We start from the raw sequence: 17,269 nt of genomic DNA on the forward strand, positions 1-17,269 counted from the left end.
AAAAAAGGACATTTGTGGAAGGAAAACTGATTGAATCAGCTTGAGAAGAAACACAGCATCTCGGATAAAATGTTGAGCAAAGACAGACCCTTCTGAAGAACTGAAATCTCCTATTTGAAGGCAGAGCACAGACTGACATGTGGTGTGGCTGCAATACATTGTGGTCCATCACTTAAATTTGTATGTGACTGTTTTCAGAATTTTGAAAGCATAAACTATAAATCAAATAACTAGGGACTACAGGATGATTAAAATAAGAGCTGTTAGGGTCATAGCTGAGGGAAAGGTTGGATTTTTGAGTTTCATTTTATAAGCTAGAGAGAGGACACTCCCCATGAAAAGGTCCTGATCTGAGAGGCATTAGAAGCTAGAGGTAGAGGAGATTTGAAGGAGTAGGAGATGATCAGAGAAAGACAGAAACTGGAGAGAAAGCTGAGCTCCAGAGAAGTCAGGGACAGAGAAGGCAAAGAGAAGAGCTATTTACAAAAGATGGGATAGAAGAGTGGATGTGAGCTGATAAAAGCTGACAAGCAGATTTTTCTGGGAGCCAATCCATCATGACAGGCATTATTTGGCTTGAAGCTGATTGACTAGAGAATGACAGGATTGCTCTCCAGTGCCATTTACAGCCTGGGAAAAGGAAACATCTCAGGAATCAGCTTTCCCCCTCTGCTTATCTCCGTCTTTAACCAGAAAGTGCAGCAGAAGACAACACAGGTAACATCAAGACAGGCTTTTCTTCTCTCAGGCTGTAGATGAGGAAACAGAAACCTAGAGATGGGAAAGTCACTTGTTCAAGGTCACACATCTTGATAATAACAGAACTAAGATGGCAATCCAAGTCTCCTGACCCTATAGTGCTCTACACCCACAGTCTCCAAAGTGAAGAGTATACACCTGAGGGCATAAGAAAGATTATCCACGAAGATGAGACAAGCCACTCACTTCCCGACAGGAAATGAACTTAAAATGCAGAAAGTGACATAGATTTTCAGACATGACCAATGTGAGAATTTTTTTTTTTTGCTTTACTGTGCAACTTTTTTTCTTTTTTCTTTCTTTCTTTTTTTTTTCTTAAAATGGGGGTAGGTGTAAGTAGGTACAGTGGATGTAGTGGGTATAGAGGGTGTAACAGATTGATTTTTTAAAAATGCTGCTTATTAAAAATAAAGGGAAGCTAGATGCAGTGGCACAGTAGATACAGTGCTGGGCCTGGAGTCAGAAAGACCTGAGTTTAAATCTGTTTCCTCATCTGTAAAATGAGCTGGAGAAGGAAATGGCGATCTACTCCAGTATCTTTGCCAAGAAAATCCCAAATGGGGTCACAAAGAGTCAGACAGGACTGAGCACAACAAAATTAAAAATAAAATAAACTGGAAAACTGGAAAAAATTAAGATTATCCATTGGCGTATACAAAGAAAACATTAGGACTTTCTTTTATTTTTAGTTTAAAAAAAACAAAATAGGCTTTACTAATATTTAATCCATGGCTTGATACTGGTGCCCTTACTAGAACCTCATGTTAGATGGTCACATATCACGTAATATATTCAAAGTATTATGAGGGAAAAATAGGAAGGAATTCTGCAATACTGAAAGGCTGATGGTAGTTCCTCACTCATGTCACTTTTAGCATTCTGTAACATACAGTATTAGTGTTTACATGTAGAATTAAATGGATTTTCATAAAATGAACAAGTGACTAAAAGGTAAAAATAATGAGTTATGACAAGAAGTTGGTCAAAAAATTCAAAATTATTTGAAGTAGGGATTTATATCCACTCATTAATGATGAATCTTATTCTGACTATGCTGTGTCTTGAGATAACAGTTGGTGATAGTATGAAATCAATATGATTAGCAGGATAATAAAAAACTAAGCTGTTGTTGCCCAAAAATGATGGGTGTCCCCTATAAAATCTTTCATATCTCCACTTGGAAAAATAATTTTCTAACTTGTTTAAAAATCTTCCAAATGCAGTTTCAATGGATTTGGAATCTATTTGTTAAAAAAAAAAAAATCTCAAAATGCAACAACTTCTGATTCATTTGCAAAAACAGCTGACTGACATAATGAAAGACAGAGATTTACTGAATCAAATCTCAACAAAAGCCTCTGTATAACTGGTGGAAGGGACTGAAAAACGAGTATAATGATTGAGTTGTAGCCAGTAGGCACTTCTTCCATTTGGATCTCTGTGTCTTTGTGAGATACTTTTTTCAGATATGATTACCATTAAAACTGAGTAGAGTAAGCTGACTTTAAAATCAGACCTTTGAATTGCTGTATCAAAAATCTTAAACCAAGATTTTCAAACAAATAAAGCATATTCAATCAAAATACTTTCTATCTTAACATTTTAAGTGAGAACAAAAAGATTTTTGTGCTAGTAATTTAAAATATAAAATAAATATTATTTCAAAATGTCATCCTTTATATTTCAATATAAATAGTACATTATATAATTTATATTTTATATTATATTAAATTATATATAAATATATAATTTATATTTTATATATCATAAATTATATATTTTAATATAATAGTACTTTATATAATTTATAAATAAATATGCATATATGAGGGATACCATTTCAATTTTTTTATATTCATGGTGGTGCGTGGTCAGAAAACCTCTACATCTTACCTATAGGTTTTCTTCAGTCAACTTCCTAGTACATGTGAAGGGAGAAAATTTACAAAAATTCTATTTACTTAAACTTTTTAAGAACATATCTCTCATGTAAGATGAGGCAATCCTGATATGTACAAGAAACCTAACCGAACTGAGATCATAATAATTTTGTAGTATAATATTTTGGCAGAACTGCATGAAGTAATTTATCTCACACCCAATGTAAGTCTCCTCTTTTTATGGTAATACATTTGACAACAAAAGAGTAGAATGATTTTTATGATCACCTTCACTGGCTTCCCAGTGAACAATGAGCCCGTTGCACTACTTTTAAAGGTTCTGGTCTGGTTCAGTTGAATAAGTCCCTTGTGATACTGTAACGCAATGCGAGCCGTCACTCCAGAACCAGTGGGGCTCCGGTCAACCTGTTTTGGAATAAACAAAAATGAGATACTTCACAAATGTAATCATCATACCCATTTATACTATATTGTGCCTCATCTATTTCAGAATGTTTTAACTTTTAAAATTCAAAGTCAGGTTTTTGACATGATAGGATCGTAAAAGCAATCTGGAACATTCTTGGTAAATAGTAAATTATCTTTTCACAGCTATTATATATTTCTTTTCTGTAGACCACAGGACATAGTTTACCTTTTATATGGTAAACCCCTTTTTGTTTATCTCAGGATCTAAGAAAAGAATACAGAGTTTACAATTGTATAATCTAATTTTCATAATTTTTAAATAAATTTCCTTTTATATTTCATTTTCAGTCTATTTATCATCCCTTCAATTGAAGCCATTAAAATGCAAAAATGTGAACAAAGTCCCTGTAGCCTACATTTCCTTATGAGTAACTTCCATGTATACAAGTGTCTTGTGATGATTAAAAAAGAAAACAAACAAACAAAAAAACTTGAGCATACTTTTAATTTACATTGCCTTCAAGTAAATACAGCACTCTATTCTTACACATTCTGAAGAAAACTGTTCTTTGCCTTTACCATATCCTTTCACCCAGCCCCATTCTCCTGGCCCATTTCCCTCACCCTACCTTCACTTGCCTTCATGCTTGGCTTTGCCCCCATGGTCTGCCATTTTAATGTTTCATTAGCTTTTATCTGATTTAGGTATCTTAGTTTTCTGCCCTTCTGTTTTTTTAGAAATAATTGTTGATACTTGTTTCTGTATAATTTGTACCATCTAATTTCCCTGCTCTTACTTCAGGGAAGTTGAGAAATACTGGAGAAAAATATCACAAAATTGAGCTGATGCTGCCCACTCTAAATTTATTATACCTAATTTCATCTAGTTCTTTGCTCCTTTACTATGCTTTCATTCTAACCCAATTCTTTCCCTCTCTCATTCCCCTTTACTATGCTTTCATTCTAACCCAATTCTTTCCCTCTCTCATTCCCCACAGTGATTGTTCCAAATCTTTTCTCTTCCAGCCCTCAATTTCACCCTGTACTTCCTACATCTAAAGCAGATGACCTAGATTCCTATAAGCTTCACTGAGAAACCTGGAGTATCCAACCTGACTTCCCTCAGTCACCTTCAACTCCTCACAACCTCTTAGCATCATCACTCTCTCTTCCATTCATCACAGAAGAGGTATACCTATTCTTCACTAAGGTTAGTACTTCTTTAGCCTCCTTGATCCCATTCCCTTCAAATTCTAAAAAAATCCTAAAAATTCTAAAATTCTAAAAAATCTTCCCCATAATCTTACAGGATCCAAATACCATCTTGCCTCTACCTTAAAGTGCTATATAAATACTAGCTGTAATCATCATCATCATCATCACATACTAGGGATAAAGAGACAAAAAAATAGTCCTTGCCCTCGGAGGAATTTATATATTTTTGAAGGTTGAATACAGATAAGCAAATACTAAATATAGCTAAAACAAATATAGATAAATTATATACTTGTATATAATTTATGTAATAGATATAAAATAAATGTAGACAAATGGTACGAAATTATATGATAGATATAAAACAAATATAGATATATAAAATATTTGTATATAATTGATATAAAACAAATATGAATAAATGGTATATTTGTATATAATATAGATAAAATAAACAAATTCTTGAGCCGGCAACAGGGTGTTTTTGGAGTGGGACTAGCAACTGGGGTAATCAAGGTAGGCTTCCCATAGGAAGTGAGGCTTGACTTGAGTCTTGAAGGAAGATAGGGATTCTACAAGGTGGAGGTAAGACAGGAATATATTCCAGACCTAGGAGATATTCCGTGCAAAGGAACATAGGTGGAGATGGAATGTCAGTTATGGAGAGCAGCAGTAGAACAGTTTGGCTGGAATACAGAATGTGTAAAAGGTAGTAATGTGCAATAAATCTAGAAAAGTAGTCTGAAGTCTGATTATGAAGGGCTTTTTAAAGGCCTTCATATAAAATGACCCAGAGGAGCTTATATTTTATAATAATGGCAAATGAGAGCTATTAGCACTTCCAGTACAGGGAAGAGAGATTGTCTGACTTAGGCTTTAAGAACCTGCAGATGTCTTGAGGTTGGACTGGAATGGGGAGAAATCAGAGGCCAAGGAGGTTTATTGCAATAGTCCAGTCGAGAGATGATGAGGGCCTTAATTAAGGTAGAAGCTGCATCAATGAAGAGAAAAGAGCACATGAGAGAGATGTTGTGGAGGTGGAATCAACATACTATGTTTTTTTGGGTTTTTGTGGTGAGGCAATCGGAGTTAAGTGACTTGCCCAGAGTCACACAGCTAGTGAGTGTTATGTGTCTGAGGCTGAATTTGAACTCAGGTCCTCCTGACTTCAGGGCCAGTGCTTTATCCACTGTGCCACCTAGCTGCCCCCTATACTATGTTTTTAACATAACAGAAATCTCATCTCTCATCCAGCTCCTGAAACCTAATATCAATAGGCAGAAATTATCTTTCTTAGGAACAAAAACGAATTGTATGTCACACATTATATTATGTGACTCAGAATTACGCTAACATTATTAACAGCAGATGGCTTGAATTTGTATGATGGTTACTTTCCAAAATGCTTCCATGTCTATGATCTCAATTTATAAAACATATGACAATTATTATTAGTCTAATTTTACAGGTGTATAACCTGTAGCACAAAAAGATTAAGAGTAGCATGACTAGAGGGCAGTTAGGTGGTACAGTGAATGAAGTGCTGAGCCTGGAGTCAGAAAGACTGCCCCTCATGAGTTCAAATCTGGCCTCAGACACTTGCTAGCTATATGACTCTGGGCAAGTCACTTAATCCCGTTTGCCTCAGTTTCTTATCTGTAGGATGAATTGGAGAAAGAAATGGCAAACCATTTCAGTATCTTTGCCAAGAAACCCCCAATGTCGTGAAAAGTTGGACATGACTAAAAAATGACTCAACAACAAAAAGCATGGCTAGTTAATGACAGAACTGGATCTAATACCATTTTTCCTGAACAGGTAGCAAAGTGTATTTTCCACTGAAGCTACTTCCTAAAGTAGATGGTAGCCTCTATGTGTAAAAGCTTTTTGTTTCAATACCTGTGCATCTGCAAACACACAGACGTTGGTTGTTGGTTCTGCACTAAAAGCATCCTTTCCATCTGTTAATATAGTTCCATAGAGAAATGCAAGCTCTTCACTCTCCGGATGATGAATTTTAACCTGGGAAAAAGCAAATAAAAGATATTTACTAATGTGTGTGATACGCAGTAAAATGGCTTTTATTTAAATGGATCTTCACAAAATAATGTAGATGTAGGTGTTCAAACATATCACTTTTCATTTTATTGAGTGCCCACTATGTGCAACGTACTATGCTAGGCACGTGAAATTGTGTCACTCTAGTAAGTATGTAAACATGATGGAAAGGGTTGTTTGGTTGAGTTCAAAACAATCCTGTTACTCCATTTTTTTTTAGACTGGACCTGTTATTTCACTGCTATAAGGAACTTATGACAGGGAGGGGCATAGGAGAATGGAGAAGAATTTACATAGAGTTTACTGTATATCAGGTACTACGCTAAGCATTTTTTATAATTATTATCTCATTTGATCCTCATAAGAACCCTGCAAGGTAGGTGCTATTATTATCCTCTTTTTACAATTGAGAAAGCTTCCTCTACAAAAACTGAGGAAATTTCCTCTCCCGATTTCTCTGCAATTTAAAGTCTGGGTCTTTGACAGTTAACTAAGACATTCAGAGGTTAAGTGACTTGCCCAAGATCATTCTAAGGGTAAGGGGAAGAGAACAGCATTTATTAAGTGCCAACAAGTGTCAGGCACTGTGCTAAGTGCTTTACAAATATTACTTCATTTGATCCTCACAACAACCCTGGGAGATAGATGCTATTATTATCCTCATTTTATAGTTGACAAAATTGAGGCAGATAGAGATTAAGTGACTTGACCAGGGTCATACAATTAGTTAAACGTCTGAGGCTGAATTTGAACTTGGGTCTTCCTGACCCCTGGCCTAGCTCTCTAACCACATTGCCACCTCTAATTGCCAGTATGTGTAAGAGGCAGGACTTGAACCCATGTTTGTCATACTCTGAGTCTAACACTCTATCCACTATGACACACTGCCTTTAATTCCAAATAATAATATACCAGTTATATTATTTGATTGTTTGCTTTTCCTCTCCCACTGATAAACCTATCAGCTTTATTTTACTGCACTGATATTTCTAAAATCTACAAAATAATTCTGCTATATGATACTTTGTTCTCACTGTATAGTCATTAAATAATTCTTCACATTTTTCCTACTTGTTTTGATATTTATAAATTCAGGTCTTCAAACTCAAGAGTTGTTTCTCTGATTAGGAAACTAATGCCTTTCTCTTATTTCTCTTATGGAAAATGCTGTGATAAATTGATCTCTTGTTCAACTGCTAGCTCAGTAAGATTACTAAACACGTGTGACAGAAAAACTGATGCAAAATTAATACTTCAGCCATCCTGCCTAAGGAGGGGCAAACTGGCCCAGGCTGGAATGGAACAGGTCAGGGCACCTATACTGGTCACAAATGGGACTGGGTCACAGACTTCTGCATTTCCAGTCTAAGAAAATTAGGGAGATGCATTCTCAAAATAAATTAAATTAAAACTTCAGAGTGGCTCTATGATTCTCACATAGGGAATTATCCTAACAATTCTATGGAACACCATTTCAAATAGATCTAGTGTAATTTCTTACTCTTTAAATATTACATTTCAAGGGAGAGCTAGGTGGCACAGTGGATAGAGCACCGACCCTGGAATCAGAAGGACCTGAGTTCAAATCTGCCCTCAGACACTTGACACTAGCTGTGTGACCCGAGGCAAGCCACTTAACCTCAACTGCCTCACCAAAAAAAAAAAAAAGAAATAATATATGTATATATATATATATAGATAGATAGATATAGATATAGATACAGATATAGATATTACATTTGGGGCAGCTAGATGGCACAGTAGATAGAGCACTAGCCCTGGATTGAGGAAAACCTGAGTTTAAATCTGGCCTCAGACACTTGACACTTACTAGCTGTGTGACCCTGGGCAAGTCACTTCACACCATTACCTCACCAAATATATATATATACACACACACACACACACACACACACACATATATATACATATATATATACACACACATATATATACATATATATATATAAAACATTTCAAAAGAAAATGATTGGAAATGTTAAAATTGAAATAATGAATCAATATAAGTATAGATAATTGAATTACTATACTAGCCTTTCATGTTATTTTTTAATCTAAAAATTAACAAAATTCTTATAAACAAAGCAAAGAAAAATGTATTATATTTATAGATTCTATTAAATTTATAGATCAATTCAAAGTTAGAGTCTTAATGTACAATGGCAAATTTCTGCTGGAAGTGAAGGATAAAATCTTTTAGTCTATTAGTAAACAATACAGTGTTAAACTTAGTGTTTTTATTTGTTGCTGATCAGACTACCAAAATTGTTTACATAAATCTACTTCTGAATTGATAAGATGTTGTAGGGCAGCTAAGTGGAGCAGTGGATGGAGTGAGGGGCCTAAAGTCAGGAAGACTCATCTTCCTGCGTTCAAATCTAGCCTCAGACACTTCCGAGCTGTGTGAACCTGGGCAAGTCACTTAACCTTGTTTGCCTCAGTTTCCTCATCTGTAAAATGAGCTGGAGAAGCAATTGGCAAACCACTCCAGTATCTTTGCCAAGAAAACCCCAAATAGGGCCATAAATAGTTGAACATAACTGAATAACAACATTATAATAATACACCTTATTACCTGTACTAAAAAAGTCACTAAATTAGATTACAGAATAAATTTAACTACATTTACATTAAATGATTTTAAATTTCTGCTCCAAGTGACAAGGGAGGAAGCAAAGCACATATATAATACTATGTATAAAAATCATTAATTTCAGATTTAGTGGGGTCCAAAGTGATTGTTTGGCTATGTAGTCAAGGTGGTACATGTATTGTAAATAAATAAGTGTTGAAGAAAGGTTAATAATAACTTAAAGAAATATTTGTTTACAGTAAATAAGTGTTGAAGGATAATAATAATTTGAAGAAATATATTCAACAAACAGAATGAGATCATATTTATTTTCATTCTTTCTTGCCATCCTCTACAAGGAATTTTTAATATTTTCATTACAATGATCTTTAGGATGAGAAAATATTAGGCTTCTTATTCTCAGTATCACTTTTGTTTATTTAAGTGTTTTTCAGGAAGTCTGATGATGAACTTCTCTAAATTTAACAAGCTGGTCCTTGGATGACAGAGGTATAGGCCACTACTGTCTCCATGCTCAGTCTTTCCGTTTTGGTAAGACCCGCCAGGAGTTAAGCTCCAGTGTCTTAGCCTTCAAAAACTCAAGGTCACCTTTAAACCATGAGGAGGCATCAAAAAGCAGGGATTTAGCCCAGTTGAATCACCAGGTTGGCCACAGGGTCATGATATTTTTGGCCACAACTGACAAAGACCATCAGTTAAAGCATGAAGGGGTTGTGATCTGTGTGAGTGGAAGGAATACCCGCAGTGAAAAAGTCGTAGACTCTTGAAGGTCTGAAGGAAGCTACCAAGGTATAGGCTATCTACCTGTGCTTTAACTGCTTCTGTAACTGCAGTTGCTGCATCTACAAGATCCCTCGTCTTCGAAGAACAGACATCTAATCCAAACCTTTCAGCATTAACAAATGCATAAAATGCACCACCATATCCAATGTCAACTACAATGTCCCCTTTTCCAGGAACATGCACCACGAGATCTAAAAAGATTTAAGAAAAAGACATTTTGCATTCAGTATTTTTACAGTAAAATGCTGTCCTTTCCAGATATTCAGGAAAAAAAAATCATCACTTTAAAAGGTAATAATATAAAACTGGAAATTCACTTTCAAAACAACTAAGTTCCAAGTGGTATAAAAGGCCTTCAGTATCTATTTATTTTCACATTTTTAACTTAAATGAGGTTCAGACACAACCATGTACCATTCTTTCTAAATCATATTCTGAATTTATGAATTTTATTACCTCCATGGCACCTTTTTTTGTCTAAGTAATTTCATAGGTATATCTTCGTGTTAGTTCCAAATTCTAGGTTTTATAGGTTATGGAGTAGCTGTAAGGTATAAGAAATTATGTTTTCACAGATGTAGAGGAAGTGGTATTAACAATAAAATTCAGAAGTTGTCACAGGGGCAGAAGGAGAGGTTTTGCTCAAGAATTATTTTTAACAATACTACCCAGAGACAGACAAAACCTGCTGACACTTATACTGTGGTTAGAAGTGAAGAAAGTAAAACAAAGGTTATAACTTGGCTAAGGTACACGTGCTTAATGAACTTATACATATTAACCTCTCCCCTCTGGAGGGGAGGGGGAAAATTAACATAATTCTAGGCACAATGTTGTATGTAGTGGAAGGGGAAAACATATTAAGGAGCAATATGAAGTAAGTATTCCAGGAAGTTGTACACCTTGAAGTGTCCAGCCAATGGAGAAATGGGGGAGGGACTTTGTATTTCGGGACAGGAATATAACTGCTTGTTCTAGCGTCTGTAGGGTGTGTCTGCCTCTAGCAGCACACATGCTTCTTGCAAGAACATATAATAAATGAGTTTACCTCATCTACTTTGGGAGTCTTTGTCTTTCCTGTAGAAGTTATTCCTGACAATTCGGGGGACTGTCCGGGATCTGAAGCGTCGAAGGAGAAGGGCAGCCACCACCGAAGGATGGAGAGGCTTGCCCCGCTGAGTTCAGTGGCTTCGTGGATCGTTGGTGAGTGTCCTCCCTCCTGACTGCCCAGACCCAAGACTTCGATTTAGAGTGAGGTGGAGTGACTCGGGTGAGGAACAGGAGAAAACTGCAGCTGCTATGCAAAGTCTGTGCATAGAGCAAGGTAAGAAAGGCTGAACTTCCAAGTACTACCTTGTTAGTAGGGGCATTCTGCCTAAAAGAACTATGGAGTAGGACTGATACTCATAGATAGGTGGAATGGGGAATAAGGAAACCAAGGAGCCTGGACAGAGGGCAGGGATGGGGGCCCTGGGGGCATACCTCTGAACAGTCCCTTAGGGAGGATGCTGTAGAGTTGGAATGGATGTACATGTACAAAGGATAATAGTAAGAAACAGATGATTCTGTTGTGTTATTTGGCCTAAGGAGAGCATTATGCCTCCGGCGCTGTTTTGGCCCAAGTATGGGGGCCAATGAAGATGAGATGTGCCAAACCTTAAATATCTATGTAAAGGAAAAGAAACCATTCAGTCAAGAGGAGAGTGATGATGCCTCTTGTTGGAAAGAGGAGGGGGACCCGTCAAAGGAGAAGGAAGTCAAAACATAACCTCTGAGGGAGGTCACTTTAGGTCAAGGGGAAATTGGATTTGTAAATGCCTCCTGACTGCCAGCGAGGTGAGAAAATTTGGACTACTAAGTATTACCTTGTAGGGTTGAGTAAATATCAGGGTAGTCTGGGACTACGGGAGGATGGAGAAGATCTACATGGGAGGTCTTGTCAAAAGGGAGAAGAGCACTGTTACATATTTACAAGAAATCCTAGGGAAGGACGTAGCAGGGGGAATAACAACGCTGGTGTAGGATGGGGTTCTTTTGAGATTTGTGCACACTTTGTCTTGTCAGGCTGTCTCTGTCTGTGTGTGTATTTGTAAATTTTTCCTGTTTGTGGTGAAAGTTTTAAATACAGCCAGAAAAACTTCTAAGGAACTTCTGAGGCCTATAATTAGAGAGAGAATTTTGGGAAAGAACTCCCACCATCGGCTTTCAGTGGGAGATTAGAATTTTTTTTCTGGAGCCCAACACTGGCCAAGTTGATTCCAGAATAAAGTTAGATAAAAGAATAATGAGAAAGCAGGAAGATTTTCTCTGAAGAAAACAAAACAAAACAAAACAGAGTGTTAAGCAGCCCTATGGATAAGGATCGAGAGCATACAGCCCAAGATAGCAAGGGCTGAGAAGAAAAAAAAAAAAAGAGGAAGGTGTTTGTGATGAGAGTGGGGGAAATTTGGCTCTCTCGATTTGTAAATTGTTAGGCGATAACTCCCTCCAGATTCTAACACGGTGAAGAGAAACAGACTGGAAGTGGGATGAGTATAATTTTTTAAAATTAATTTGGAACATAAAAGAAAGTGGAGGTAGTCTAAGTAATGTGTTTGTAAGATTAGGAAAGAGGAGCCAAGGTTTTGAGCAAAAATATGACGGGTAGAAAAAAGAAGGAAAAAAAATATATAGTTTGAGGGTGGGTTGGAATGGGGTGTTCCAGGGCAAGCCCATGTGCTCTAAATTCCCCATCCTTGGATGTTTTGGTTGGGTGGCTTTATGCCAGCTTCAGGGGAAATGTGAGGAAGTTTGATTTTGTATTGGGTAGAAAAATTGAAAATGAAAATTTTGTAGCTTCATTTGAAAACCAATGAAATTTGTTGTTTTTTTTTGTTGTTGTTGTTGTTGTTTTTGCTAGACAATGGGGTTAAGTGACTTGCCCAGGGTCACACAGCTAGTAAATGTCAAGTATCTCAGGCTGGATTTGAACTCAGGTCCTTCTGACTCCAGGGCTCATGCTCTATCCACTGTACCACCTAGCTGCCCCACTGTACCACCTAGCTGTCCCCAATAAAGTTATATAAAGGTTACAGGACCATCCAACTCTCAGGATAAAACTGTAGGAAGGCTTTATTAAATCTGAGCTTGTATAAATTTTGGCTATGGTAAAGATATTATTGGTTATTGTGACTGGAGATTATTATACAAAATCTTAAAATGTTTTCCTGGGCCATTCAATTAATTATTGGAACTGAGGGAGACAGGATTTTTCTGCTCTCCTAAGGAAGTAAGGGGAATAAAAAGGGGAGAATTATTCAGAGCAGGAATTGTCACCACATGTCTTTTTAAGGGAATACATGACAGTTGTGAAGAATATTTCCTTTTAAAAGGCCAAGAGCATTGGATTTAAAGCAAAAATGTTTTTAAATGTTTATCATTAGCGATTATAAATCCAGATTTGATTTGCTTTAAGTTGACCTCAGTTTACTGTTCTGTAAAGGAAAAAATAGTAATGGGTAGTTTCAAGTTCCAAGTATATTATAAGGTGTAAGGAATGGTTACGTTTCTAAATTGTGCAATTTGATAAATAATCGTATCACCTATTATGTTAGAAAAGCAATTTCTCTTATAATCTAGAATGTTGTTAGATTAAGAATTGTACTGTTAGAGAAAGAAAAAAAATTGAATGAGTTAAGAAGCTGTTAGGTCATTCTATCTGATCATATGGTGTAACATTTTAAGTACTGTAATTAAAGAAACATGAACTTTCAAGTTTTGTCTATATTTAAAAGGAAGTTTCACCTAAAATTATTTGGTTCTCACTTATGAAAGTTATTTGGAGTTATTGTTTAAATCAAGTATTTGTAAAAGTATTTTCGTGAAAAGAAACTTGGTAATTGTACAAAGAAAGGAATTTTGTGGTAATTAGGGAATTGTAAGCTGTTTTCAAGAAAGAGACATACTTTTAGGAAGAAATGTTTTGCAAAATCTTTGTTGTGATTTTTTAGAGGGCCTACTAAATTTCTATTTGCAAACTAATTTTGTTGCAAGTAATAATTTGATATTGATGACAATTGTGTCCGAATCTATTGTGAATTTTGAGTTTGTTTTCCTAGGTTTGCATTTCCTAGGTTTGTTGCGTCCTTGGACTGGTCTTAACGGGTACTTTCTGAGAAAGAGTCAAAATCAGCAGCTCAATGGGAGCAGTGTCAGAAAGAGGTATTAATACTAAAGCAATTATTGTAATGACTTATAAGTAGGGAAGATCTTGCTGTTTTGATCTGAATTCATTCCTTGGCCTACCAAGGGTTAGAATCAGTGTTTGAACTTCTTACATGTATAAGATTCAATCCTTGAAAGTGCCTCATTCTTTCAGATTGAGTATGGTTAGAAAAGGATAAATAAGCTTGAGAAACAGAGAGGCAAATCTATTAGAGTAGCAACTTACGATTTTAATGGAAATTTGATTTTATTCAGGATGTTATTTAATCAGGAACTGGAATATGTGTAGGAATACATGCAAACTACTTAGGGTTCGCTTTAGATGTTCCCTAACTACTGTGAGATTAGTCACACCTGAAACTCTGATGATGGGAATTTGCTATCCAAGATCATAGGGGTTGTTAATGAACTATTATTCTGAGTCCAACTCCTGGAATGGTTATTAAGAAACTGATTCAGCTACTGACCCACGACGTCAGCAACCCTGTGAAGGGTGAGCTGCATCTATGAATTGCTGAGGGTGATCTCACGGGAAGGTCGGGAGAATGACTTTTCCGCATGGGCAGACGTAGGATTCTCCTGACTCAATTTCCCTATGACACCTGAAGGCTTTAAGCCTGGCTCAATGCAGTTGGCCATTCCATAACTTCTGCCTGGAATTAACATGAAGTTAGGGAAGCACTGTTCCCTTATTTTAGTTATGTCTCTGTTCTTTTATGACAAATTTCTATAATCAAAAGGTATTGTAAGCACAATATTAAATCTATTAAATAATAGATTGATGCTGGAGCATCTGAGGTTATTGCAGTAAGATGTAAGTGTAAGATTGAGCTATTTGGCCTAGAATTTCAGAATTAAATATTCTTACATAAGTTAGGGTCCTTTAATTCCTCATAATAGTATAGAGATAATTGGGCCAGGAGCTTGTGAAACCAGGCTATTATTCTGTTACTTAGTTAATATCAAAGAAGTCTCAGTTTGTTACAATTAGTTAATGTTAAAAGAATGGCTTGTGGCTTTTCTTAAAAATGCCTTAAAAGAAGCATCCACTTTAATTAAGGGTTATTTATTTGTACATGACCAGAAGTTGGAATTGTTTTATTACTTGATATGTGCTGTTTTGAAATTGATTATGTATGTATTGGAGTCTGTTACTAGTTCCTTAGAGAAATCTCATCCTCCTGATGGGGGAATATAAATAAGAAAAAACAAAACAAAACTGCAATTAATCCAAGATATAAAACTAGAAGTAATTTGAAATGTTAAGACTAGGTTCCAATTCTTCTGTTACTTTTCTAATTTGAGTTTTCTAAACATGATAATTAGCCAAGGTTCCAATTATTGATCTTATGATTATGGAGACATAAGGATTGAGTTAACTTTCATTATTCGCCCTGGTTGTTGGTAAGGACTTTGGAGGGATTATTATTATTGTTGCTATTACTATTATCTCCTCATCTTTTTGATGAAGTTCAGTTAGAAATGGTCCTGGGACAAGTTGCTATACTATTCTTACTATCATTTAGTGTTCTGTAAGCATTGCCAAGGTTCTTATAACCTTTTTTTATGTCACCATACCATACCCCCTGGGCAGTGTGATGAAGTTTATGCACCCCATTCTCAGCATGTTTTTAAAATGAAATAAAATATAGGATTATAAAGGAAATCAATTATACTAGAGGCAGCTAGGTGGTGCAGTGGATAGAGCATTGGGCATAGATGAGTTCAAATTTGGCCTCAGACTCTTACTAGCTGTGTGAACAGGGGCAAGTCACTTAAACCTGTTTGCCTCAATTCCTCCCTCATCTGTAAAATGAGCCAGAGACCACGCCAGCATCTATGCCAAGAAAACCTCAAAAGGTGTCACTAAGGACTCAAACAACTCAAGAACGGAGAGCAGTAGATAAGAGCACTTCGGCCTGGAATCATCCAGTCTGATACCTCCTAGCTGTATGACCCTAGGCAAAGCACTTAACCCCTTTGCCTCAGTTATTTATCTGTAAAATGGGGGTATTAATAGCACCTATCTCTCCCAGGATTGTCAAGAGGATCTAATGTAAAGCATCTGGCACACAGTAGTTGCCATGTAAATGTTATTATTGTTATTGTTGAGCTGCCAGGCCCTGTTACCCAAGATCACACAATGTCTGAGGCCATATTTGAAATCCAGAAGATGAGTATTCCTGGCTTCAGCCCCTGCACTCTATCTACTGTGTGCACACACACACACACAAAATGTATATATGAGTATATAGAATATAATGAAAGTTGTCAAAACATGCTTTTAAAAAAACAACCAAATTCAAGGACCCCAAGGTTAAGAACCCCCTTTTTTTAAGGTGTTGGCTTATCGTATATCAACGTCACGACTTTAGTCTTCCCAAGCATGGAGGGGTACGTGTAAGCAGCCTTGTGATTTCTGGTCATTTATTTACTATTAATATATAATTACTGTATCATACGTGATAAGTACATTTGATTAATTTCTCGTGACCCCGGGTTTGTTGCAATTAGTGAACGCCCGATTAACACTTTAATCAAAATAAGCATTTTAATCAGCGGCAGAGTCTTCGTCAGTAGGGTTACTAGGCTCCACGCGTCCATCCCAGGGCCCTGGACCCGAGGGGCGCTGGCGGGGTGGTCGGGGTTACCTGTGGCCAGGGCAAAGGCCGGGACACTGTGGAAGCGAACGGGCCCTCGGCTGCGGCCACGCTCGCACTCCACGAAGGCGGTGACCAGGCCGCAGGGGCAGTGCAGGCGGACTTGAGCCTCGCGGACACCGGGCGGGGGCGGCGGCACCAGCCCGTAGTCGAGCGCGAAGCGCCCCAGGGCCAGCACGCCGTGGCCGCACATGGAGCTGTAGCCCTCGTTGTGCAGGAACAGGACGCCGGCGTGCGCGTCGGGCAGCTCGCTGCGCACCAGCAGCGCCCCGTACATGTCCCGGTGCCCGCGCGGCTCCAGCATCAAGCGCCGCCGCAGCGGGTCCTGGTGCTCCCGCACGTAGCGGCGTTTAGCCAGCACGGTGGGGCCGCCCACCTCGGGCCACCCCGCCAGCACGATCCGCAGGGGCTCCCCGCCCGTGTGCATGTCCACGACCGACAGCACCGGGGTGCCCGAGGCGTGAGGGGGCAGCTGGGAGCTATCCCGCAGCACCTCCATGGGAGACGCTGCCAACCAGCAAACCCAAGAACCGACCCAGCGGCCGTGTGGAGGTGTAGAGGGGTTGGGGGAGGCGTGGCTTCGGAAACAAGAGCTGCCACTATTGGTCGACAGAGGCAGGGGGCGGGGCATTAGTCTAGTGTCGCCACAGTTACCGGGAGGAGGAGGA

At 37.7% G+C, this 17,269-nt stretch overlaps 1 protein-coding gene across 1 annotated transcript in view; it reads right to left on the bottom strand.

The window, feature by feature from the left end:
* Positions 1–17,259, bottom strand: part of L3HYPDH (trans-L-3-hydroxyproline dehydratase) — a 19,542-nt gene extending 2,283 nt beyond the window's left edge. The window contains exons 1-4 of the mRNA XM_027842858.1: positions 16,593–17,259; positions 9,760–9,929; positions 6,183–6,305; positions 2,928–3,065 (exon numbers count right to left, since the gene is read on the bottom strand). Of these exons, the coding sequence (XP_027698659.1) occupies positions 2,928–3,065; positions 6,183–6,305; positions 9,760–9,929; positions 16,593–17,232 (1,071 nt within the window). The 5' untranslated portion in view covers positions 17,233–17,259. The remainder of the gene's footprint in view (positions 1–2,927; positions 3,066–6,182; positions 6,306–9,759; positions 9,930–16,592) is intronic.
* Between the last annotated feature and the right edge of the window lie 10 nt (positions 17,260–17,269).

The sequence above is a fragment of the Vombatus ursinus genome, unplaced genomic scaffold, assembly GCF_900497805.2.
Source record: "Vombatus ursinus unplaced genomic scaffold, bare-nosed wombat genome assembly UNPS02014893.1, whole genome shotgun sequence".
NCBI classification, from domain to species: Eukaryota; Metazoa; Chordata; class Mammalia; order Diprotodontia; family Vombatidae; genus Vombatus; species Vombatus ursinus.